The 23935-nt window shown below is 37.5% G+C and overlaps 2 protein-coding genes across 3 annotated transcripts in view; both read left to right on the forward strand.

Moving 5' to 3' along the window:
• LOC110054163 (LHFPL tetraspan subfamily member 2a protein-like) overlaps nucleotides 1–6723 on the forward strand; it is a 7172-nt gene extending 449 nt beyond the window's left edge. Inside the window, exons 1-3 of one of the 2 annotated variants that reach the window (XM_089280558.1) lie at nucleotides 2239–2351; nucleotides 2993–3506; nucleotides 4688–6723. In XM_089280558.1, coding sequence (XP_089136684.1) covers nucleotides 3068–3506; nucleotides 4688–4956 — 708 coding nt within the window. In that variant the 5' untranslated portion in view covers nucleotides 2239–2351; nucleotides 2993–3067 and the 3' untranslated portion in view covers nucleotides 4957–6723. Of the gene's footprint in view, nucleotides 1–2238; nucleotides 2352–2992; nucleotides 3507–4687 lie in introns of those variants that run through there. The other variant, XM_020760498.2, reaches the window with a different exon arrangement.
• Nucleotides 6724–9684: 2961 nt separating this feature from the next.
• Nucleotides 9685–20471, forward strand: LOC110054162 (exopolyphosphatase PRUNE1-like). The gene is made up of 5 exons (XM_020760497.2): nucleotides 9685–9763; nucleotides 14779–14892; nucleotides 15199–15454; nucleotides 17812–18084; nucleotides 18543–20471. Exons 1-5 carry the CDS (start codon nucleotides 9737–9739, stop codon nucleotides 18980–18982), a joined length of 1110 nt encoding a protein of 369 aa, XP_020616156.2. The 5' UTR covers nucleotides 9685–9736; the 3' UTR covers nucleotides 18983–20471.
• Nucleotides 20472–23935: the final 3464 nt, after the last annotated feature.

Consider the following 23935-nt stretch of genomic DNA (forward strand, 5'->3'; position numbering starts at 1 on the left):
AAGCTGCGATGAAAATGCTTACGGCGTATGTATATTCTCAGGCCACGATAGATACAAATGTTGTTGATGTCTCGGATTTTAAAGCTTAAAGGGATCTTTAGTAGCTTGTTTGGTCTTGTTTGTTTGATTTCGCGACTTGGCCGCCTCGAATCGTGGGAACTGGCATCTGTCTGAGCATAAACACGCGAAACTTCGTGAATAAATGAATAATTCTGTATTCCACAGGTGTCTGTTTCGTAGAGAGACATGGGAAAGAGATTTAGACTCTGTTCATTTTATCTGGTCACTAAATGAAGTGATTCTGGTCTGATCTTTATGAGAAAAAATTTCTTTGTTAATTAATCGGGCTCCTTTGGTCTTGTGGTCGAAGGATGTTGATCGTTTCTTTGAAATGATAACAAACAAAACGGCGGTAGCAAGATTTGTTCCTTGATGCATGTTTTGTTTTGTTCGTGTCAACGATCTGCAAACGCTTTGCATATTTTCAACGAAAAAGGGGAGAAATCTTTCCTTGGTTTATTGTCTTTTTGACGATGGGTTGTTGATTAGATAACCGCGAGTGCTGGAGAAACCTTGTTGATATTTGATAAACAAGAATCTTGTGCCGGGTGTCGGTTTGATCAAAGATTCTCGAACTATGTTTACAAAACTTTTATCCATTTCTTTGGTCGTATTTTTTATATCTGTCTGGGCAAACACCTTTTACTACCTTGTGTATTTTACACCTCGAAGCCAAAAACACAAAATTGTATTAATTAATTTCCTTTTTTTCCACAAGTGCTAAAAGACATTGTGCTGGACAATAATAAGTGCAGATTTCCTGATTTTCTCTGTTCTTTGACTGGGTAAATAGGATTGGACAGATAGTGGGGTTTTCTTTGGATTTTTGTATGTCGTGACTTCATCTGCCCGCAGTTTCGGGGCGATTGATTGTATTTTGTCTGATTTTGGTGTTACCATATTGTTTCCGACTTCCTTACTTCTTTTCTCTAAGTAATCCCTCTCTTTTGTACTCCAGTTGTTTGTGTCTTTTACGCAGAGAGAAATCAGGAAAAGCTATTTCTATCTGCCTGAGGTCAGTCACGTCCGCAGTTTCGATTTTATAAACAGCCCACAGCAGGAAAATGTTTCGCAAATCTATTTCATTCTGTTTGGAACAAAGCAACCGAGGCAAGAATTAATGGTTATGGCTTCCTACCGTAACACGTCTTTCAAGTCTGATTTCCCGATGTTAAATTTTTTGGAGAATCGATTGAAAGATCTTGCGCAAGATTGATAACGCATTTATTGTCGTCCCCCGTTCGGCACGCTTTTCGCATATTGGAAAAAAAAAAAGACAACTACTAGTGAGAAATTTATGACCTTTGGCGGTGCGAGGTGAAATAGCTGATGGCTGAATTTAATGCATGTATAGTGACCAACAATGGTTGAGCACGAATCAAGAAGTCATGAAGAGGGCTTTCAACTGGGTCTCCGGTTGGCAGAGTTAATGTGCTGAGTTTTGTAGATATTAATTTTCGTCATGATATCTTGATGACAGCATGGTTTTGTCGTGTCGTCAGACCATTTTGTTTTCAATTTGTGTCGCGCGCGGTTCACGTTACATTTTGTTGCATTTGATTTGTCATACGATATTGATACGATACTGAATTTTTTTTGTAAATCTGTACAGGATCTGACCGAAAAACGTTATAAATACTGCAGTAAACCGATATGCGTTCCTTCGCTAATTTTCAAAAGAAAAATTCGAGAATTCCAGAAATGTAATACACTTGTTTTATCTCGTGAACTTCAATGGCTCGAACTGTCAGTAATTGAACTGTGTAAACATCCGGAGGGAAATGGCCCATTTACTTTGATAGTAATCTCTGTCAAAGAGATTCTGTGGCCTTTCATTTATATCTCTGTAATCGCATTCCTTTGACGCATATTTGGGTATTTTTTGGAGTCTTGTTTATCTCACCCTGCAGACTCAAATGGAAATATCTAAAGACAAATATAGTTTTTCCATATCTGGTGTCTAGATCTTCCTCTGCGCTCAAGTTTGATGAATTTTTGCGTTTGTCAGTTTTTGTTTCTTTTTCAGCTTTTGCCCAGCCCTGTCTTATACATAGCTGCATCCTGCCTTTCACCATAAGATTTGACACTTAGTCAAGACACTTATTTCAGAGCCACTTCAATCTAGATTACACCTTAATTTAAGCCCTAATTCTTAACTGATAAGATTGTAAGCCTGAATATTTTCTTGAGAAACATTAATGAGAAGTAATAACGGATGTCAACATGAAATGAAATGCCACAATGAGGATAGATGGAAAAAAAGGAGGATATTGTGTGTAAATGTTTGGCAGGTAGCTGTTATGAAAATATCGTAAATATATTCCAGTTGAGCGTGATTTTAGATTGAAAATTTAGCTATTTCCTCTGGCTTGGGTTGAGAAAGACAAGAACAAGGCTTCGAAGATTACGTTTGATATGGGAAATTCTTTTCCTGAAAAAGCAAACATGAGGGGCAGATAGAGTTTTTGTTCTGGTAGAAATGCTGAGAAGTGCTTGGTGATATATAATTGATGTTAATTTGGATTACGGTATGATTTTGTTTTTTTCTGCCTTTAAGTCAGACCTAGGCTTGATTTCTGCCCCTCTCTTGCATCTGGTCTATGCAATCCTCCCAGAGAAGAGATGGCTCCTTTCCGGAACAGCTGCTCGTAATGGAGCCCAAATCAGACCCCATGGGTTGTGGAATATCAGTTAGCACCTGTTGAACAGTGTTGATGTTTGACTGCATATGTTTTTCTTTGTATCAGAGATGTTTGTTTAAAATAATAAACAAGCAAATGTTTGGAAACATGAGATATGATTCTAGAATATCTTTAGTGTCTACATGAATTTTTTTTGTTACAATGTCTGAAAACATTTCATTTCAAAAAGCAATCCTCTTTGACCATGCATTTTTAACATCACATTTTAGTTTTTATATTTCCTATTTCAGATTAAACCACTGTCATCATCAAAGGACTGATCAATATACAACTTAATGGTACAGTAACAAACAAATCTCGACAAGATGGTAGACTGCTATGTTATTGTTACAACAAGAAACATTTTATGGATGGTGTTGTCTGTGGTGGCAACCCTGGCTGTGATTGCGGGAATCATGACACCAAAGTGGCTGTATGGAAGATCGAGAATCTTTGATGATCAAGCATATAACTCCAGTGTATTTGTTCCTGATGAGGCAATGTACAGACCATCTGTTGGGATCTACAACCGCTGTAAAAAAATCCAAAAAGTGATTGGTGGGGATCCTGTGCTCAACTGTTACTCTTATGTGAAAGACTTTATGGAAATTCCGTCAGGTGCATGGAAAGCCTGTATGGTGTTCCTGTGCTTTGGAACATTTATTCTTGGGGTTGCTGTAATCATGTCATTAGTTGGATTCTGTGTACAGAGTGTTGGGAAGAAGTCTATTTTCTCACTTGGTGGATTGATACAGGCTATTGCAGGTATTACCAGATATAATGTAAATTCTAATTTTACTGATACTGTGTACAGTACTGTTGAGGGTGAACTTCCTTTAATACAGGCCAACTTCTTATGTTAGTCAGGTATTCCTGACAGCCTGGAGATCCATGTTCATTCCTTGTGACTCCACCTCCCCTACTCACTTTGTAGCAACATATTTTTTTGTTGTCCTGTAGGGTAGCCATTGAAAAGAGATTCAACTTTACATACAGTTAAAGCTCTTATATTTACACTTTAGTTACTGTAGATGTCCAGTATTCAAATGCATAATTTCCCCAGGTAGTATCAAATGAATATAGTTGGTAAGAATCCTCCTCCCTCCCCTTGCCCAAAATATCCCCTTACCAGAATGAAACCCTAACCGCCCTAGCAAAACTAACTTATTATCTAGCTTGTGAAAGGTATTAATTTTTTACAGATAATTTGGATCAGTCCCCTGCTGCAAAGCTTGTTTTGTCGCTTATATCATTATTTAATATATAATAACAGGCTCGTTTGTTTGGTTAAAATTTTATTGGCTTACAGTGTTGTGTTAATTTTCCTAAGTATATGTGAAAACTAAATATTCATAGGCGATGTGCCCTTTCATCAACTTCTTTATAAGAAACTGAACACTAAAGAAATTTCCTGTTGCAGTTAGGGTCTAGACAGATTATCCTTCTGAAGAAAAATCCAGAGCTGTATTTTTACTTAAAGGATAATCCATTTGTATCAAAACAACATGGAGGCCTTGAAGAGAAAATTTCTTTGTAATACTTCAGGATCAAGTCTCGTTTGTCTCAAAACATCACACATGAATGTGAATAAAAATGGTAGCATTTCATTCGTTGGAGCAGAAAATTCAACAGAACTTTCTGTTTACAAACCAGGCCAATCATCCATCCCACATATACAATATTTCTTGAATCTTTAGAAGCATTTTATGGTTAATAGTTGTTTAATAGCACTGAGTATGGAAGATGGATGGAGAAATGTTTCAAATCCTATTAAAGGAAATAGACCTATTAACATTGTAGAGTCAGGATTAGATCAAAGCTGATGGAATATGGTGTTAACATGTAAAATCCACAGAGGTCTAATCACTGCAGGTGGTACAGTGTAATTCAATTATTTCAGTCAAAGTTAACATTTTAATAATATTAATATCAATATTTTTTTTCAGCCCTGTTCCTTGTCATTGGTCTTGTTCTCTATCCAGCTGGCTGGGGTAATGAAATAGTTGATGAACTTTGCACAAGGCCATCTGTTCAAAAACCTGGAGCATTCGTACTCAATGACTGCTCTATGGGATGGGCATTTTATGCTGTGCTAGGAGGAACTTTGTCATCGTTTCTATGCTCTTTGTTATCTGCTCAAGCAGAGAAGTCCACATCAAGTGATGAAGTTCAGGATGAAATTTCAGATGGAAAAACACTCATCTGCTTAATTTAGCACAGCATCACAGAATCCTGGGTTTGAATGACCTACTCTGTGTACACTGTACATGTGGGTTTATGTCATTGTTGTTGTCATCCAATTGGTGACCTGTGTTTGAAGCCTTGGTGAGAGAAGATTGCAATCGACACAGTTTCTCTTAAAGGATAAACAATGTGCAGTTAATGGAGGAATTCATCAGAAGACAAGAATCAAGTGCTCTTGGTTTGATTCAGAAGAATAAATATAAAATATGTGTTCATATAATTATACCTACATGTATACATATAGTGCTTTGATTTTTAAGTTACTAAGTCAGTGGCAAATTTCCTAATTTTTAGGAGCATTTTCACTTACATGTGTAATAGTGCTTATTAGAATTGTTTGTCACGTAATTATTTTGATCAGAAAGTTGCCTAATCCAACAAATTGATAAAGTCGCCTTAACTTCAAACATGTGTGACAATCAAGTGTCACAAGCTCTTTAAAAACATTTGGAGTCAAGTTGTACATGCGTCTAGCATAATCTTATGCCTTTTTTGTGGAGGCTTGTGTGTGAAATGAAGCGAAATGTAAACAATGACATCTGGAGAGATTCATTTATTACTATTACTTTTGTTTGAAGGCAGTTTTAACGATTCTGACTAATGGACCAAGATATGAATTCAATTAAATTGTGCAAGGGTATGATGTATATTAAGAAAAATTAATAATTCTGTTGATTTCTGTTATCCTGTGGTCATTAAGCATTATTATTCTGGATAGAGTGGTTTTCAGTCAATTACTTTGGTTTGGTTTTGGCTTTACTACAGTTTGAGATTGGCTGAGTAGTCTAATTGGTAAGTAGCTACCGGTAGTTAGGTTTTGGTTTTCTGACACTCATTTGAAAACCGTTCTAATTTTCAAGCTACCCTTACATGACAGTTGCATTTTGTGTTGGGTTTTAGCAGAATGATATACAGATAATGCACAAATGTGATGTGATGAATGTGATCATCGATTTTTATTTTAATTTTGTAAATTTTTGTTTTTAATATTAATGGTTGATGCTGTGTACAGAAGATAGAAAATATTGTAAGCTGACAACAACTTAATAAGAATTTAAATAATCATATTGTAGGTATTTAATTATAATATTATTTGGTAAGATTAGTTGCTGAATGTTCTGAGCAGATTGGGAAGCAATGCTATTGATCTAATCATGATAAGTACACTAAGACACATGGTATCGTTCAAAGCAGTGGTGTTACACCTGCTGTAAGCAGATAGCCTTGGAGTCGCCATCAATTATGTAGATGAGTATATGTTGAATGTGATTTTCATGTGGAATGCAGGGTTTACAGATAGAGGTTGGACTATAGGAAGGGGGAGAGGTTGGGGGAGTGGAAAAGACTCTGGCTCTTGAGTATGAAACTGGTAAGATTTAGCATTATTTTAATTGTAGGATGTTTGCATTTTTGGGGGGTGGGGAGGAGGAGGAGGAGGAAAACAAGGTGTGTTCTCAGAGATGTTAATGATTATTACTCAGACTGTCATCTTTTTTCAATGATGCTATCAATGACAATTTTTTTTTGGAGGGGGCAGGTGAAAAGTTGAGGTATTGTTTGGATGGTATCTACATCATGATACCTATGGAAGAAGAGGGGTACTTCAATTGCACCCCCTTTTCTCTTGTTTCTTTGACAGTAGTCTTATTACTTTCTGCTAAGCAGAGTTAATCCCTCAAGTTTTGAGGAGGAAAATACAATAGTTGTTTGTTATTGTCAATAAAAGTTCTTTTAAATACATCTGTCACTTTTTAGTGCAGAGTGCACTATTGGGATGGTTATGGGGGTTGCCTGCCGCTAAGGAACTAAGTCGCTATGGCGCTATGGCGCTATGGCACTATGGCCCTATAGCGCTAAGGTGTAAACTTTAATGTTTGTTTAATTAATTAATTTCAATTAATTAATTAGTCTAGAGGCAAGGAAGTAATGGGAATAGGGTGGGAAAGGTACATGTGTACTCTACGTAAAACACATTCCATCGCCGTCGCTTAACTTTGAACATCGCAAAGCTATATATTTGTTTCAGGTAACCCCTCGCTCTCCTTGTGGTACCATTCTCCTTAGAACAAAACTAATTTGCCCTAAACGCATGCGTAGATTAGTTAGGGTTCGTGGCTTCTATATTATGTGAAGGATACATTGCATACGGAATCACGCACAAATGTTGAGTGGTTTTCCTTATGGTAGAGCTCAACATGTAAGACGCATGCGTTCTAGCATTGTTAGTGTTATACACTATCTTTACACGCAGTATTTTATATATCGTGTCATGTGACCAAGGACGGCAGTTATTTTTCAGGTAGCGCCAGTTGTCCCTTTTTTTTTTGCAAAAGTGAAACGTTACTGTGGCTGCGTAGCTTTTAGAATTACAAACAGGTCGGTTCAACAAATATCATCTGCTGTTTTCAATCTACAATAGTGTGCTTGTCAGAGTTCAAATATATTGCTTCTGCTTAGCGACTTGTTTATTTCTTGCCTTAATTGTGTCTGTAAGAGAGACCAAAAAGTTCTCAAGTTAGTGGCGTTTATACTCCGCAAATTGTGAATTTGTAACAAAAGAAACCAGGAAAATGCTCAAATATTGCTGCAGACGCCGTGGCACCTAATGAAAGCGCAAATTAATTTAATCAGTCTTTGAGGAGACTCATTCATATCGGCCAAGTAGCGCTGTTTATCTTCAATACTTTTCGTTGAAAAGCTTCTCAGCCATCAATATCGTTGTGTTAATTTTGAATTGTTTTATTGTTAACAACAAAGGTGGCAACAGAAAAAGAAAGTGGTATTTCGTGACTATCTGATAATTAAATTAGTTCTTGTTCATCGGTAAAAATTTGCATTTTTAGTAAAACATCGTCTCTGTTCCGTTTCTTGATCACTACATCAGATATTTAACTTTCTTTCATTTATCTCCAAAAAACAAGGACATCTTCCGTATGTTTTGGAGAAAACAGGGGTTTCATATTACATGGCTTTGCGAGGAAAACAAAAGTATCAAGTTACAAAGTTGGCGTGAAGAGCTAAATTGTCACGTTTGCTGCTTCAGCGTATTGTTGAATTTAAAATGAACGAAAATCAACTTAAAGCACCAGTAGTAATTAATTTGTGCGTAATGTTTGGACCTTGAATGAAAATACAACCTTGAAACATACACACTGCAAAGGGGAAAAGCCGTAGCAGACTACCAAGGTAGACACAAACCGGAAGTGAACCGAGTAGGGGTGAGTACTTATGGGACTATTGTACCAGAGCTATCAATTGCGCTCTGCACTATCTGAGATTGTCTCACTAGTTTGTAATTATGGGTAGGTATAAACTAATTAACAGGAAATTTAGTATTGTTTCCTCTAAAATGGGCAATTTCCATGATGGTGTCATTTGACTACGACTACCAGAATCCTTCACTCTTTCTGTTTGTTATGCTAATTGGGGCAATTGTTATTTAAACCCCACTGGGAATTCAAAATTTAAATAATAAAGAAAAAACTAAAGGAATTCTGGTAGTTGTAGTCAAATGATGTCAACATGCAAATCTGCTATTCTCTAGTATGTAACACCATGTTGATGAAATGTAAGCCATTCATTGAACAAGAACACACTAATTTAGTCACTGGTAGTGCATACCGTTATCAGAATAAGCTTCTATGCAAATTTTCAGGTTAACATTATGCTGGAAATTATAAGGATTTTTAAGGAAAGAAGGTGTTTTGGCCTGCAGGCACTGTAGTAGTCTTCCATACAATTCCAGTGATTTTGCAAGTTTTCAAACTGCAATAAAATCATTGCCTTTCATTTTAAGAGCCTAGAATTTTCCATTCTTCCTAATATTTTAACCCTCTTTACAAGTCAGCAGCTTCTTTTTGCAAATAAGATGATAATGGTTTCTGGATCAGAGGGCAAAGCTTCCTTCCTTCCAATTACACTGCAAACAAAAGCTTCCAATTTTTTTGCAATATTCAAATCGCCATTAAATCTCAACGTTACATGGCATTGGTCTGAAAATTGTTCCAGCAAGTCCAGTTCCGAAATTCATTTAGCTTTGATCGAAGGTCACGCGGCCAAACTGTTGCTCCTGTTGCAAAAGGTGAATAATTATTTTTAATTCACTGGGTTTACTCCCCAAGACCCCCAAGAACCATTTAAATGCTATATAGCTCAATGCAGTGTCTTAAACCAGTCCTACGTTCAAAACAGAAACACGCTTTTGAAATACGAAGCTTACAATTTTCAAGGGGTGATTGAAGGAACCTCCCTCTCCGATCCCCCACCCCAACCCTCCGCCTATATACTACACATAATGTTCTGAGGTGAGTCATGTGCAGCGTCAAAAGTTGAGCCGTTTTGGTCCGAAACAGAGTATCGATTTTGGAGTCCTCGATTTTTGGGTATTTCGGCCTAAAGAAGGGTAAGGGTATTTTAAACTTAACAAAAAAGTGCGCTGGACAGGACATCCGCACAAGACTTTCGGGTAGTAACCCCCTACCCTCAGAATTCAAGCACATGGACAGTGAAATTTACTCACCTCTGGGATTGATGGAAACAAACCTGTATACACTGATGCGACACAATTCAGCGTTGATGGAAGTTACAGAACTGCAGCCGCGCAAAACTCAATGTTTTGAAGGTCTGAAAGTTGGTCTGAAAAGTTCTGCAGAAGTTTTCAGAAGCCCCCGGTACACGTCAGCGGTTTTGCTATCAAGGGTCTGGAGAGGGCCTGGATTCCAATTGATTTCCCGCCAATCGATAAGGACAAAATGGAGGCATTTCTGAAGCACAGTAAGGTAATGTTCCATTGAATCCTTTTTTCATTTGAAGCCGGGAGGAGTCATTATGTTCTTCGGTAGTAGTTGTCGTAATCGTGAGAAACTGAGATATAATATGCGCTGATTGCTGATTAACGTATTCCAGTACCAGATGTAGACTTGAGTTGTTGAATAACTCGAAGAAGGTAGCCGTCAAACACATGTTTTGCAAACCCCCTCAGTTTTCAAGGCTAAGACTTAGGCACACAAGGCTATTTAATAGTTTGGTCGAGGAAGGTTGAATCAAGTGTCAAATTATATTTATAAGATCGGCCCCAGCTGAATCTTTGCTCCAAGAGCGGTAGACATTAGCTGTTTTTGGGCTACAATTGAACGGGGTTGGTAACGTTACCTGACAAATAGGGGCGTCTGACATATAGGGGCGTCTGACATATAGGGGCGCTATATCAAAATACCAAAAGTTTATCATTACCTCTGCATGGTTAATGTGTCACACTAGTAATAAAAGGTTTAAAATGACAGCTTTGGACCTATAAAAAAGTGTTAAAACGACAGCTTTTGACTTCTACGGGAAGGAAAAGACTAATAATGAATTGGTTCGCTGAGTTGAGGTTCGAAGAATGGAGGTGTCGAGAAAGATCCAATTAGATCCACTGAAGAAAGATCCATCTAGATCCACTGCAACGAATGCTTTCTTTGTCAGTATTTGTTAAGTCCTAAACTTTCTAAATTCGGAATATTTTTCAGGATTTCATAATTCTTAAGAGAGTCATAAATGGCCGAAGTCTCCTCCTCCATGTATTGCGACTCAAGTTCAGTAAACTTTAATTTGAATGGGGCGATCTGTTCCTGAAATTGTCACAGAATTGTTACAAACAACTTAAGCCACGCGTTTTGGCAAATTCATGAATGCTTCATGTTTTCAAAACTGATCAATCTATCGCGTAGTCTCTTTCGCAGCCGTTGTTGTGAAGGAATCTACATCGTATCTATCACGGGAAAAATACAATACATCGTTTTCAATGTCACGCAATAAGAAAATAAATACAACACCATATAGTACTAGTGGATAAAGTCAAGAAATAGGTAAAGAAGATCATTATTTTTCGTACGGTTAGGTCTTTGCGTTTTCCTAAACTTAAGACATTCGTATAAATTTTTCACAGAACTTTATGGAGCCCACAGTACGGAAACGCCGTGTTGGATTACCTTCGTGGTCAACTAAATATGACGGCCGGAAATATTTTAAACATCTGGAACTTACTTTGGCTATCTAGGCGATCGATTATCTGTATTGAGCAAACGAGCATTTGGATTTAAGCACATTTCCTAATGCTCCAACTTCTAAAAAGGCTAAAAAACTTGAGATAGTTATATATTTTTCTACAAACGCAATCGTAGCTCCATGTCACGCTCCACTGCCATCAAAATACTCTGTTTGAATTGTAAACAGATATAAATTTACCGTCTCTTATGCCTGGCTCTCAAGTTTTGTCTACGTACACGTATTTAGAGAGGTAAGATTCGAGGCGTTAATAATTCCCGTTTACGGCAAACAGCATATATTAATGTTTTGGCATTTCTCTTGTATACTCCGACATATAAGGGCATATGACAAATAGGTGCATCTGACATATAGGGGCATCTGACAAATAGGGGCGTCTGACATATAGGGGCAGCTGACATATAGGGGCGTCTGACATATAGGGGGGTCTGACAAATAGGGGCATCTGATATATAGGGGCATCTGACAAATAGGGGCATCTGACAAATAGGGGCGTCTGACATATAGGGGCATCTGACAAAAAGGGGCATCTGACATATAAGGGCGTCTGACAAATAGGGACATCTGACAAATAGGGGCATCTGACAAATAGGGGTGTCCGACATATAGGGGCATCTGACAAATAGGTGCATCTGACAAATAGGGGCGTCTGACAAATAGGGGCGTCTGACATATAGGGGCGTCTGACAAATAGGGGCATCTGACAAATAGGGGTATCTGACATATAGGGGCATCTGACAAATAGGGGCGTCTTACAAATAGGGGCATCTGACAAATTGCTGGTTTTCAGTGTCACGCCATTCAAAATAGATGAAAATAAAAATCAAAACCGTTCAATAGATACAGTCCAGAATCTGGAAAATGAAAGAAGGTAAATATGCAAAGACTCTCGCCAAAATTCTGGTCAAAGCAATTTTTTATTATGCGCGATACGTGGAGAAATGTTTTACCGAAATTTATAGAGATTTGTATGGAGACGCCATGCTGATGCCTATCCGTATGTCTCTATATGTCACATGCAACTATTTGTAAGAAGCCCCTATTTGTCAGACGCCCCTATTTGTCAGATGCCCCTAATTGTCAGATGCCCTTATATGTCATGCGTCCCTATATGTCAGATGCCCCTATATGTCAGACGTCCCTATTTGTCAGACGCCCCTATATGTCAGACGCCCCTATATGTCAGACGCCCCTATTTGTCAGATGCCCCTATATGTCAGATGCCCTTATATGTCATGTGCCCCTATATGTCAGATGCACCTATTTGTAAGAAGCCCCTATTTGTCAGACGCCCTTTATGTTGGACGCCCCTATTTGTCAGATGCCCCTATATGTCAGATGCCCTTATATGTCATGTGCCCCTATATGTCAGAAGCCCCTATTTGTCAAATGCCCCTATATGTCATGTGCCCCTATATGTCAGATGCACCTATTTGTAAGACCCCCCTATTTGTGAGACGCCCTTATATGTCGGACGCCCCTATTTGTCAGATGTCCCTAGATGTCAGATGCCCTTATATGTCATGTGCCCCTATATGTCAGAAGCCCCTATTTGTCAAATGCCCCTATATGTCATGTGCCCCTATATGTTATCTGCCCCTATATGTCAGACGCCCCGATATGTCAGATGCCCCTATATGTCATCTGCCCCTATTTGTCAGACGCCCCTATATGTCAGACGACCCTATTTGTCAGATGCCCCTAATTTTAAGATGCCCCTATATGTCAGATGCCCCTATTTGTCAGATGCCCCTATATGTCAGATGCCCGTATTTGTCAGATGCCTCTATATGTCAGATGCCCCTATATGTCATGTGCCCCTATATGTCAGGTGCGTGAGGTATGCAAGAGAAATGCCAAAACATTAATAGATGCTGTTTGCCGTAAATGGGAATTATTAATATCTCCAATCTTACCTCTCTAAATACAGTAAACACCCGCATATAAGAACACATGGATTAAGAACATCAGGCTGAAATTTGGCAAATAAAGCACCACTTTTATAAGAACAATATCAGCCTGGAAAAAAAAATAATGTTCTTATAAAATGGGAAGGGTGTCAAAATTACACAAATTACCATAAACACACCTGCTGACCAATGGTATTAGCTAAGTTTTGGGCACCTTTGTTCTCTTCAGAATATCTAATATCATGAATTACATTTTTTGCCTTTACAATACTATAAACTACTGTATTAATAGAGAAAAACATAAGATTTATGTAATTGTCCAAAAACATGATTAAAATTTCTAGCAACATTTTTTATGCTGTACAGCACTGAATTTAAAAAAATTTAAGAACATTTAAGAACATCCTGACGCTGATTTTTCACTAAGCATCCGATAAATAAGAACACAATCAGTCTGACCTCTGAAATTGTGTGTTCTTATATGCGGGTGTTTACTGTACGTGTACATAAAACAAAACTTGAGAGCCAGGCATAAGAGACGGTTAATTTAAATCTGTTTACACTTCAACCAGCGTATTTTTGATGCAAGTGGAACGTGACACGGAGTTGCGATCGCGTTTGGCGAAAAATATGTATCTAACTCAAGTTATTTAGCCTTTTTAGAAGTTAGAGCATTAGGAAAAGTGCTTAGTCGTAAATGCTCGTTTTTTCAATACAGATAATCAATAGCATAGATAGCGAAAATAAGCTGCGTAATATTTCCGGCCGCCATATTGGTTGACCACGAAAGTAATCCAACACGGCGTTTCCAAACTGTTAGCTCCGTAATTTCGTGCGAAACATTTCTACGAATGTCTTAAGTCTGGGAGAACGCAAAGACCTAACACTAAGAAAAATAATGATCTTCTTTATCTATTTCTTGACTTTATCCACTAGTACTGTATGGTGTTGTATTTTTTTTTTGTTGCGTGACATTGAAAACGATCAGTATTGTATTTTTCCCGTCATAGATACGATGCAGATTCCTTTGCAATAACGGCTGCGAAAGAGACTACGCGATAAATTAATCAATTTTGAAAACATGAAGCATTGATGAATTCACCAAAACCTAATAGCCCAGATCCGCGCGTGGCTTAAGTTGTTTGGATCAATTCTGTAACAATTTCACAAACAGATCGTCCCATTCAAATTTAAGTTTACTGAACTTGAGTCGCAATACATGTAGTAGACTTCAGCCATTTATAGATCTCTTAAGAATTACGAAATCCTGAAAAATGCTCCGCATTATTCATACTGAAACGTAGAAAATTTATGGATCTAGTGAATGTAGATTTCTTGACACCTCCATTCTTCGAACCTCAGCTCAGCGAACCGATTTATTATTAGTCTTTTCCTTCCTCTAATAGTCGCTACTGATTAGAAGTCAAAAGCTGTCATTTTAACACAAACCATTTATTGGTAGTGTGACACATTAACCATGCAGAGGTAATGATAAACTTTTGGTATTTTGATATAGCGCCCCTATATGTCAGACGCCCCTATTTGTCAGGTAACGTTACCAACCCTAGTGCTACAATTCCTACTTGTTATAGTGTACATCAATAAATATGGGTTATTGACCAAGCTTGTTCAGTCAAGATGGCTGGATATTGGCCAGGTTCTTTTTTGCGTGTTTATGGACCGAGACGGAGTCGAGGTCCGTAAACTTGCGCAGGATTTGATTCATCTTGCCCGCTCACAGAGCTAGCCATATAATAAGCTTACTTACTGTAAGAGAACATGGTTGGTGTATCACTCAGACTTATTTCTATGTTTTATTAATTTGAAATTTATATTAGGACTGTGTGGAGAAGCTGTCTCAGTTTTCTGAGGTTCATGTTGTGCTTGGCAATGAAGCTTGTGATCTTGATTCAATGGTGTCATCTCTTGTGTACGCATTCTCCATTTACAAGGTGAGAGCCACAAGAAATGTACTAGATATCTTGTAACTAAAACAAGTACTGTAGAGCATCACAGGTGTGCAGAGACCATGATGAATGTAAGAAGAGAAACTGTAGATCTCATGTCGGTAAACATGTATTAGAGTTGGACAAGGTAAACCCATGCAACCAAAAACTGGTAGTCAAGTCTCTTTGTATTGCCAGGTGAAGAAGAGGTTTTAAAGGGCTGGCAGGGTACTGTGCAAATTGACTGGATGCATGAACAGTTTTGTCCGATGTGCTTCATGAGTAATCAACACCTTGTTTATTCTTTTGAAGAAACTCCTCAGTGTTCCTGGAAGACCAACAGCTGTTATTCCAGTGTTCAACTTACCCAGGGAAGACTTCTGTCTGCGCACTGAAGCAGTGTTCCTATTCAAGAGATTTCATCTTGATTGCAGTTATATTACATTTGTAGAAGATGTTGACTTGCAAAACTTGTTGGAAACAAAAAGACTGCAACTTGTTTTAGTTGATCACAACATTTTAGCTCAAAGACAAAAGCACATGGATGTTGCTGTCACTGAAGTCTTAGGTAGGTGTACAATTCATGTGCATATTTGTACTTTTTTTAGCTCTAATGAACAGCTATAACCAAGAAGTGAGTAGAATGTTGTGTTATTAGAACTAAAGAAAGATAAGTATTACAGCACGTTTACTGAAACCGGGGCCACCCAGACAATGAAAACCAATGAGATGGCAGAAATGAAACAGTAGATTCCAACATTTTCAAACCCAGCCAATCAAATGTCCAGTACAAAACAATGAAATCTCAACTTGTTCATTGTGATGTTTATGCTACTATTGTCAAGCTCAAGCCATTAGTACTTTCCCGTTAGAAAATATTGTGTTACTCTACTGAAGATTTTACATTGACAAGTGTTACGCTACCTACAAGTCCTGCGTAACACTGTAACGCTAAACTCGTACCAGGTCTTTTCACGCTCTACTTTCCCGTTAGAAAATATTGTGTTACTCTACTGAAGATTTTACATTGACAAGTGTTACGCTACCTACAAGTCCTGCGTAACACTGTGACGCTTAACTCGTACCAGGTCTTTTCACGCTCTACTTTCCCGTTAGAAAATATCGTGTTACTCTACAGAAGATTTTACATTGACAAGTGTTACGCTACCTACAAGTCCTGCGTAACACTGTAACGCTAAACTCGTACCAGGTCTTCTCATGCTCTGCAAATTTTTTTTTTTGGTTTACATATTACATATTACATATTACGTATTACATAATATACATATTACATTTAAAAACATATTAGGTCTTTTGCCCCCATTTATTCCTGGTATTTAACCAGTTTGGGGGTCTTGTTGTAAAAAACAAATTGATGTCAGTTTTTTATGCGTCTGTCCTCTTATTGATGATAAATTTTGTCATAACATTGTCAAAGTTTACTGTGGAACCACTTGCCTGCGGCTTGTGGTTCCACAGCCACTTTGACAATGTTATGATGCAATTTATCATCAATAAGAAGACAGACGCATAAAAAACTGACGTCAATTTGTTAAATAGACATTTCAAATAAGCTTGTATTTTGTAAGGACAGAAACACAGGTTATAACACACACGACACATGGGACCTTGTTCCAAATTTTAGGAGAACTAATAGCCTTAATTTTTTTAACCGTATTGAATGAATGGAATGGTTTAACTAATCATATTAGAGAATCAAATAGTATTGTAACTTTTAAAAAGAATGTTTTAAGCTTTATTAAGGATAACTAAAACATCTATTTTTATGTACTTGTATATGTTTTAGTTATACTTTAATTAGAGGGTGCAGCCCTGGTACGGTGCCGCAGCACTTTTGGTTGTCTCCTCCACAACTTTTCTTTACAGTAGCGATTAATTTTAATGTAATTTATGAGAATAAGTCACATTAAAATTAATTGTTGCTGTTAAGTCTGTTTGTAATTTAGTGGAGTGAATCTGTAATAAATACAGTAAATAAATAAAAATCTTCGGCAACTCTGTCGTCATTGTCAACTCATGCATGCATGCCCACAAGCAGTACTGCTAGCCATGATAACCATGAGAAAATCAATTCATGGGTTTCCTTTTCTTTCCTACACGGGTATGGGGCTCCGCTTGGCGGCCCTTTGGGCCGAAGGAGCTCTGCTATTACCTAATTTTAAGTCTACATATCTACATCATTCTTTTTCGTACATTGTCATCAAGTTATGAAACAATCGTCCTGATGCCATTAGACAATCCGAAACTCTTTCATCCTTCAAAAGTCAACTTCAAAAAATAACTATGTCGCTGACCATTGATTGTAATTGCCATATTTGCAACTGGTAACTTTGTACAGTAATTTATACACTTTAGCTACTTTGGAATTGGTAGGGAACTAGCGAGATTTTAGGATTGGAACTTTTAATATTTTGTTACTTTTATTTTTAAATTTTTGACATTCTTTTTAACGAGTTATCTTCTGTATATTATTTTGTATATTAAATGTGTTGGATTATTATTATTATTCCTTTTTACTTATTGTCGTTTTTTATTTAATACTTCTCTATGTTAATGATACATTGATACTAGTAGGAAAAAGTTGAAAAACTTTGGACTTTCATTATCCCCTTCATCAGGCTTTTAGCCAGGATTTGAAAAGTGGACGTCCAAAGTGTGCTGTAGGGCCTGCTCAGATGAACAATTTATGAGGCAACATATGGAAAATGAAGACAATTTTCTTTAAAAAGTGGCTGTTCACAGGAAGCCTGGACACCTATCTGGATAAAAGGCTGCCCTTCATCAAAACCTTTACTAGTCACGTCTTTGAAATTAAAAAGTTGTGTCATTTAGTTATAGTAGTAAGCCTTTAAAGTCTTTTAGTAAGTCTTTGAAGCACTTTTAATTTTTACTTCTTTTTTTCAGACCATCATAAAGATCAATGGCCAGCTGACTTAAAAGTCAGCAAGAAAATTGAACTTGTGGGATCCTGCTGCACACTTGTGGCTGAGAAATTGCTGACAATGGATGTGTTGGACAGCCAAATAACTGGCCTCCTATTAGGAACAATACTTCTAGACACAATTAATTTGGATCCTAGAGCAGCACGATCCACAGACAAAGACAAAGAAGTTGTTCAACAATTGCAGGATAAATATCCCGTGGCTCTAGATGAACTATACAGATCTGTAAGCACAGGTTGGTTAACCTTGTGTGCCACTTTTAATTTTGAACTTAGGACTCTTTTTTGAAGTGCTGATGGTCATCACCTGCGTGTAACCTTAGCATGAGCTTATTATGTATTGAATAATTATTTATCATTATTTTTAAGTCATATTATTCTCGCATTATGATTCTTTCTTTCCTATGATCTATTGGAGAACGGACATAAATGACGTCATTTACATTTTTTTTTGTTACTTTATTTTGGAAAACAGATAGATTCCATGTTGTTGTGTGTCTGTTCAGTAATAGATTAAAGAAGACATTAAAATGTGGTAACATCAGTGACACACTCGCCTAATGCTTCATTTGCCATTTCTTGTGTGCACTTACATTCGCATTTTCAAAAATAATGTAACATTTCAACTTGCTGTTTAAAAGTCTTTTTTATTACATGATTTTTTAAAATCATTTTTCATTCTTTCACCAAACAGCAAAGTTTGATGTCTCTGGGCTCTCCACATTGGATCTTCTTCGGAAAGACTACAAAGCTTTACCTACATACATCAATAATCTTAATGTTGGTATCAGCTCCATCAGTGGATTATCACTGAGCGAGTTCTTCTCAAGAACACAAGTACAACAGAATTTATTAGAATACTGCCACTCAACATCACTAGATGTGCTGGTGATCATGTTTCTATACTTTGTGGAAAGTCTGGATGACCCTCCTAGAAGGCAGATTGCTGTTTGTGGTCCACACGAAGATGCAAAGAGAAAACTTGCGGAACATTTGAGTAAATCGGGAGAGCTTAAATTGAGACAGTTCAGTGAATCTTATCAAAAGTGTTTTGTCTATGATCAGGAAAATTTAACAGCGTCCAGGAAAGTTGTGTTTCCTCTTGTACTGGAGTTCATTAAAAATGAATTCTGACTTTGTCCGCCATAGCTAGGCAACCCAAAGGAGCTATCATTGTGGAAAAAAATGGACTTATGAATGTGCTTGTCTGGGCTTAACTGAATGTTTAAAGTTGTTTAACCTGGTGTTCTGTTACTGTGTGATACTGAGGGGATTCCCATGCTTTAAAAGTGAGAAGGAATTTTGAAAGAAAACCCATAGAGCCATTTGAACTCGAACCTTGTGTTGTAAGCGTGGCTTGATTTCATTTTTCCCCCAAGAGGTATGTACAAATTTAGAGTGCATTACTTGCAAAAAAATTCGGACATTTAATTTTTGAACACTTTTGATCTCATTTAGGACAAATTTCGGACAACAATTTTTGACACTTTGCTGAAACATAGCTTATTAAGTAAATTTATACCTACAAAACACGAATTTGACTGAAACAGCATCTGTGAAAATGATAGTTTTACTTCAGCCTCGAGGTTTTACGAATACACCGACAAGAAAAATAACACATCATGTCAAGCCGTTTCGTATTTCAAGCAATGTTTCAACTATAGTCCACTTCATGAAGCCCGGCATAAAGGAAACTAAGAGCTTTCGAGCTACTTCAAAGTTTTATACTGTACTATAGATATTTCGGATGCTTAAAATTTCGGACGGTTTTATTTTCGGACCTTTATTATAATCGTAAATCCATCAAATATTTTCGCTCGCACGCGACTGGTCTAAACTCGTCATGCGACTGAATATGCGCCAGCTAAAACTGGGGAATATCCGAATGATATTCCCCAATTCTCGTGTTGCGAAAAATATTTGAAGGATGGTAAACACAATAGCTTCCATTTGGCTTGAAAATATTTTCGGAATTTTGTCCCTGAACTTTATCTGTTCGTCGAAGCTCAGTTTTTCTTGAGCTTCGCTATCGGAAGACTGTTCGCTTCTCGAAACAGATAATGTCCGCGAACAAATATCCGAGCATATTTTCGCACCAAGTGGAGGCTATTGTTTATGCATAAGTCTGTGGGCAGTTGGTTTTCCTACGCTGTTAGGAGAAACCACAGTAAAACTCCCACTCATATAGACAACATATGAACCATTTAACTTGCAATAGGGTGCATATTACGGTCAAACTGGATGTTCTTTTGCGAAGAATTTTGCAATGTTGCAGCGCAATACTCTAACACGGCTCTTTAACAGTTTACGCTCGGCAGCTTTCGACTTTCAAACTTCAATATTTCAAATTAGTTCGTTTGACAAGTTCTGGTTTTCACTTTTGTAGGATAACATGAAATCACATCACCTCTACATGTATGTCAAAGAGGGGGAATGTAATCGCCTTAGGCAAGAAATTACCGTCAGGTTGAGTTCAAATTGCTACACGCTAAACTTTGGGAAGAATCTTTTTTGTTCCTTATTGAAAAATACAAACCTAGATAATATCTCTGCCTAATATACTTTTGAAACGTGTTGCATCAATAAAGCCGGTCAATAAATACGAAGGAAGTTAGAACTTTGACGGAACTGGGTTTGAAATGTAGACTTAAACTGTCACTAAAGTATACCCCTAAACTATGGTTTAATGTGCAGCTAACAGTGAAGTTTATACATTTATAGGGAAAGAAGTTTTCAAAAGATTAGGTGTATAGCGAATGAAGTCAGTTATAAGAGGGTACCTGGTAATGGTGTGCGTTGTCCGCCTACCCATATAAAATAGCGCCTCGTGTGCCTGCGGACAATTCTGATGCAAACGGCAACGCTTCCTACGTAGGCTACTAACGTGCAGATTTTCAAGTCTCATTTGAACAAATTTTGCGGATACGGATTTACTAATAAGGCCCCCGGAGTCGTCCACACTACGCAGGAGAAATTTGAAAACGGTGTTCCCCCTGTGAAAACGCATTAAAGATATTCCGTCCACATTGCGCCGGAGAAATTTGAAAACGCAACAATCAGCGGTCATTTTGGATTTATGTTTGAGGAAACCTCGGTCAGGGATATCACATGATTATCGTGACGTCATCGTTTTCGAAAAGCTCTGTTTTCAAAATGTTTCCCGTCCACACGAAAACGAAAAGCCGACGTTTTAAAATTCCTCCGGTTTGAAGAGCGTTTCCTTCCAAAAACTCTGTTTTCTTGACGGATTAGTCTGTACGGTAGGCCTAACTTTAGAAGTAAAGCTGCGTTTTCAAATTTCTCCGGCGTAGTTTAGACGGGGCCTAAAATGCCTTAGTTAATGTCCGTGTGATGTGGTAAAATATACCGACAAGAGTTTGGTAGCCTGCGTGATGTAGACCTCCAGTATTTCATTTCCTGCGGACAGTAAATAGTTTCAAAAACGTCTACATGAAGGCTAGAACTTGGAAGAATGAAAAGTTGACTATGCATCTCCGAAAAAATCATTTATTAGCAAATTTAATGCCTTCAGTTCCTCAGCTTGTTCCATGTTTTCGTGGTTTTCGTATTTTTTTTTTTTTCGCTCGACCGTCAGCAGCCGTTTGACGTTCAATATTTATTGTCTGAAGATTGTCTGAAGTATTTTAAATGATCCTATTGAATTCTACGTCTAATTCAGTTCAACAGTTCCTAGCTGACTTCTTGACTATCAGTCTGTTTCTCGCCGCTATGTTCGCACATTTCAACCCACAAGTGCATTTTGTGCCCCCTTTTTTGAAATCGGTGATCATTTCGTCTCCAATCTTACGATTCCTTTTACAGTCGAAATATTAGCTATCCTAATCTGTCCAAATCTCGAACAGTCGTTAATTTAATCTCCTTATTTACCGCCGACCCTACACAACACTCTCTTCATTAAGTATTAAATCTTATTCAGTCAGGCGACAAGCAATTTCTTTCAAACAATATGAAGCGTTATTTCACACACACTTTAATTTTGGCTGTCTTATGTGTGGGAGCTTAAATCAGACATTTCGTTTTCTGAAAATTGGGCAACTTATCTAAGCATTAGACAAGCAATATCTCTGTAGCCTGAAGATGGTGCAGAAGTTAAAATTTGATCTAAGGGGTCGCGCTTTTGGTGAGAAGCTCGGCTAGAATTTTCAATAAATCATCTTTAATGCCCTGACAGACAGTAATGAGGGTACAAGGTTCATCAAGCGGTCCATTGTGTGGTCTTATCTAATCTATGGTACGTAGGGCATTGTTTTGTTTGTTCTCAAAAAATGTAGAAAAGAAAGCATGACCATATGTCATTTATTTTTAAAACATAGCTCTTTTCTCCTTGCCTCTTTAGGGCGGAAACTCTAATGCCCTACAAAAAATGATTGAAAATTGAATTCTCACAGTGTGCTGATTGCAAAGACGTGCAGTTAAGTGATGAGAATATAAGAAAACCATCAACGAGAGTAGTGTTGTTTTGATGAATCACGAAAATCTTATTACTGACATTCAAAGAAATGTATAGGAACAAGTAAGGAGAGTTTTTGTTTCAAGCTCAATGTTTATTACGGTTGCGGTTGGGAAATGGTTGCTTTTCGTTTAGTAGGGCTTAACAGGAAAGAGCAGCAAAATGTGGCTTGAAAAAAGTTCACCATTTTCAGAATTCCAATTGTGCATGAGGATTTGGCATTTCCTTTTTTTTAGAAACAGCGCCTTTTGTGTTTTCAACCGGCTATAAATGAATAGTTTGTATGAATGAGAGTTGGGTAGCGTTATGCAAATTGTAATCGTTATTGTTCATGATAACATAATTTTCACACCTCCATCATCGGAAGACGGTATCCATTGTTTCTAGAGTTATGAAAATGCAAAACAGTTTAAGTACGTGTGCTAATCAAGATTGTGACGAAAAATTGCCGTACCAAATTTTCCTTCGACGCCATAGTGACTAGATTTTGTCGAGTTATTTGAAGATGCGAAGAATGATATTTAAATACGAGATTTGGTTCATTCTGATATTCGTCGTGTATTTCTGCGAAGTGTTCAGTATCTCTATCAAATGCCAGGTAAGTTCTTTCTCTACCATGTTGACCAGGTAGTTAAGTTTTTTTCCATTCTGCGTGGTGTTCGAATGTACAGTAATAGCGCGCCAATTCGCAGACATTTTCAATCGTTTTTAACCACTACATCAGGCTCGGTTATTCGCACTTTTCTTTTCTTTTCGCTGTTAGATCTTTTTCTTGTTGCCGTATAGCGTTGTTTACATTGCTCGAAACAACACGCGATACATGAAATAGTCCCATTATCAATCGATTTTTTTACTTGATCTGTTGACGAAAAACAACTCTGTTTTATACTCCACTCGAGAGACTGAAGTTACTTAGGTTACTGTCGAACTTCCAAAAGCCTATTATGCGTTCTATCGAGCTCATAAATCAAACTATCAAAATAGCGAGGGTAATATCTTGTTGGACAGAAACAATCATTCATCACGTTCGGTTTTTCCGAATTCACTGTGTTGGGATGTTGATCATTTTTTGATTGATGGAATTCGAAGAAACAACCACTTTTCTCCATGAGAATACTTCGAGGTTTAAAAGCAGTTTCTTGAGCATAGGAAGTTTTCATCGCTTAAACTGCGGCCTTTGAAAATAACTTGAACGTTATAAACGCTTATGATTCAATATTTACATATTCTTTTTGTACGGATTTTTTTTGTGTCCTTGTCCTTGTCCAGGATTGTCGTTTTTCTGTTGAGTGAATCAGTGAACATTGAAGGGCAAAAAAAAAATTACATTGTCGGTCAAAGCTACCATTAGGCAACTGACGAGCACCAAGTCCGTTATACTTCAAAAACAAGCAGTCAAGGAGTCGACATTTAGCTTAGAAGGACTCGTTATAAAAGAAACTTCGAAATGAGACTGATAACTTTTGCGCGTAGCGTTTCAGTGCAATTGGAGAGATCGTCAGAGTAAATGGCGTTTTGATTCGCAAGTTCTTTTTTTATCCACCGCCTTTCTCTACCGTTCTGTTAACCAACCCCAGCAAACTGTTGTACAGTAATTGGTTCATTATGTAATTTTA

The sequence above is a fragment of the Orbicella faveolata genome, unplaced genomic scaffold (genome assembly GCF_042242905.1).
Source record: "Orbicella faveolata isolate gen_17 unplaced genomic scaffold, um_ofav_v1 contig_1, whole genome shotgun sequence".
NCBI lineage: Eukaryota > Metazoa > Cnidaria > Anthozoa > Scleractinia > Merulinidae > Orbicella > Orbicella faveolata.

Bases quoted from the DNA above. Each gene is read 5' to 3' on its own strand.
- LOC110054162 (XM_020760497.2), top strand. From the start codon at position 9,737: ATGGAGGCATTTCTGAAGCACAGTAAG. The intron at 9,764-14,778 runs GTAATGTTCCAT...AATTTATATTAG, and splicing joins CATTTCTGAAGCACAGTAAG to GACTGTGTGGAGAAGCTGTC. The intron at 15,455-17,811 runs GTAGGTGTACAA...TCTTTTTTTCAG, and splicing joins TGCTGTCACTGAAGTCTTAG to ACCATCATAAAGATCAATGG.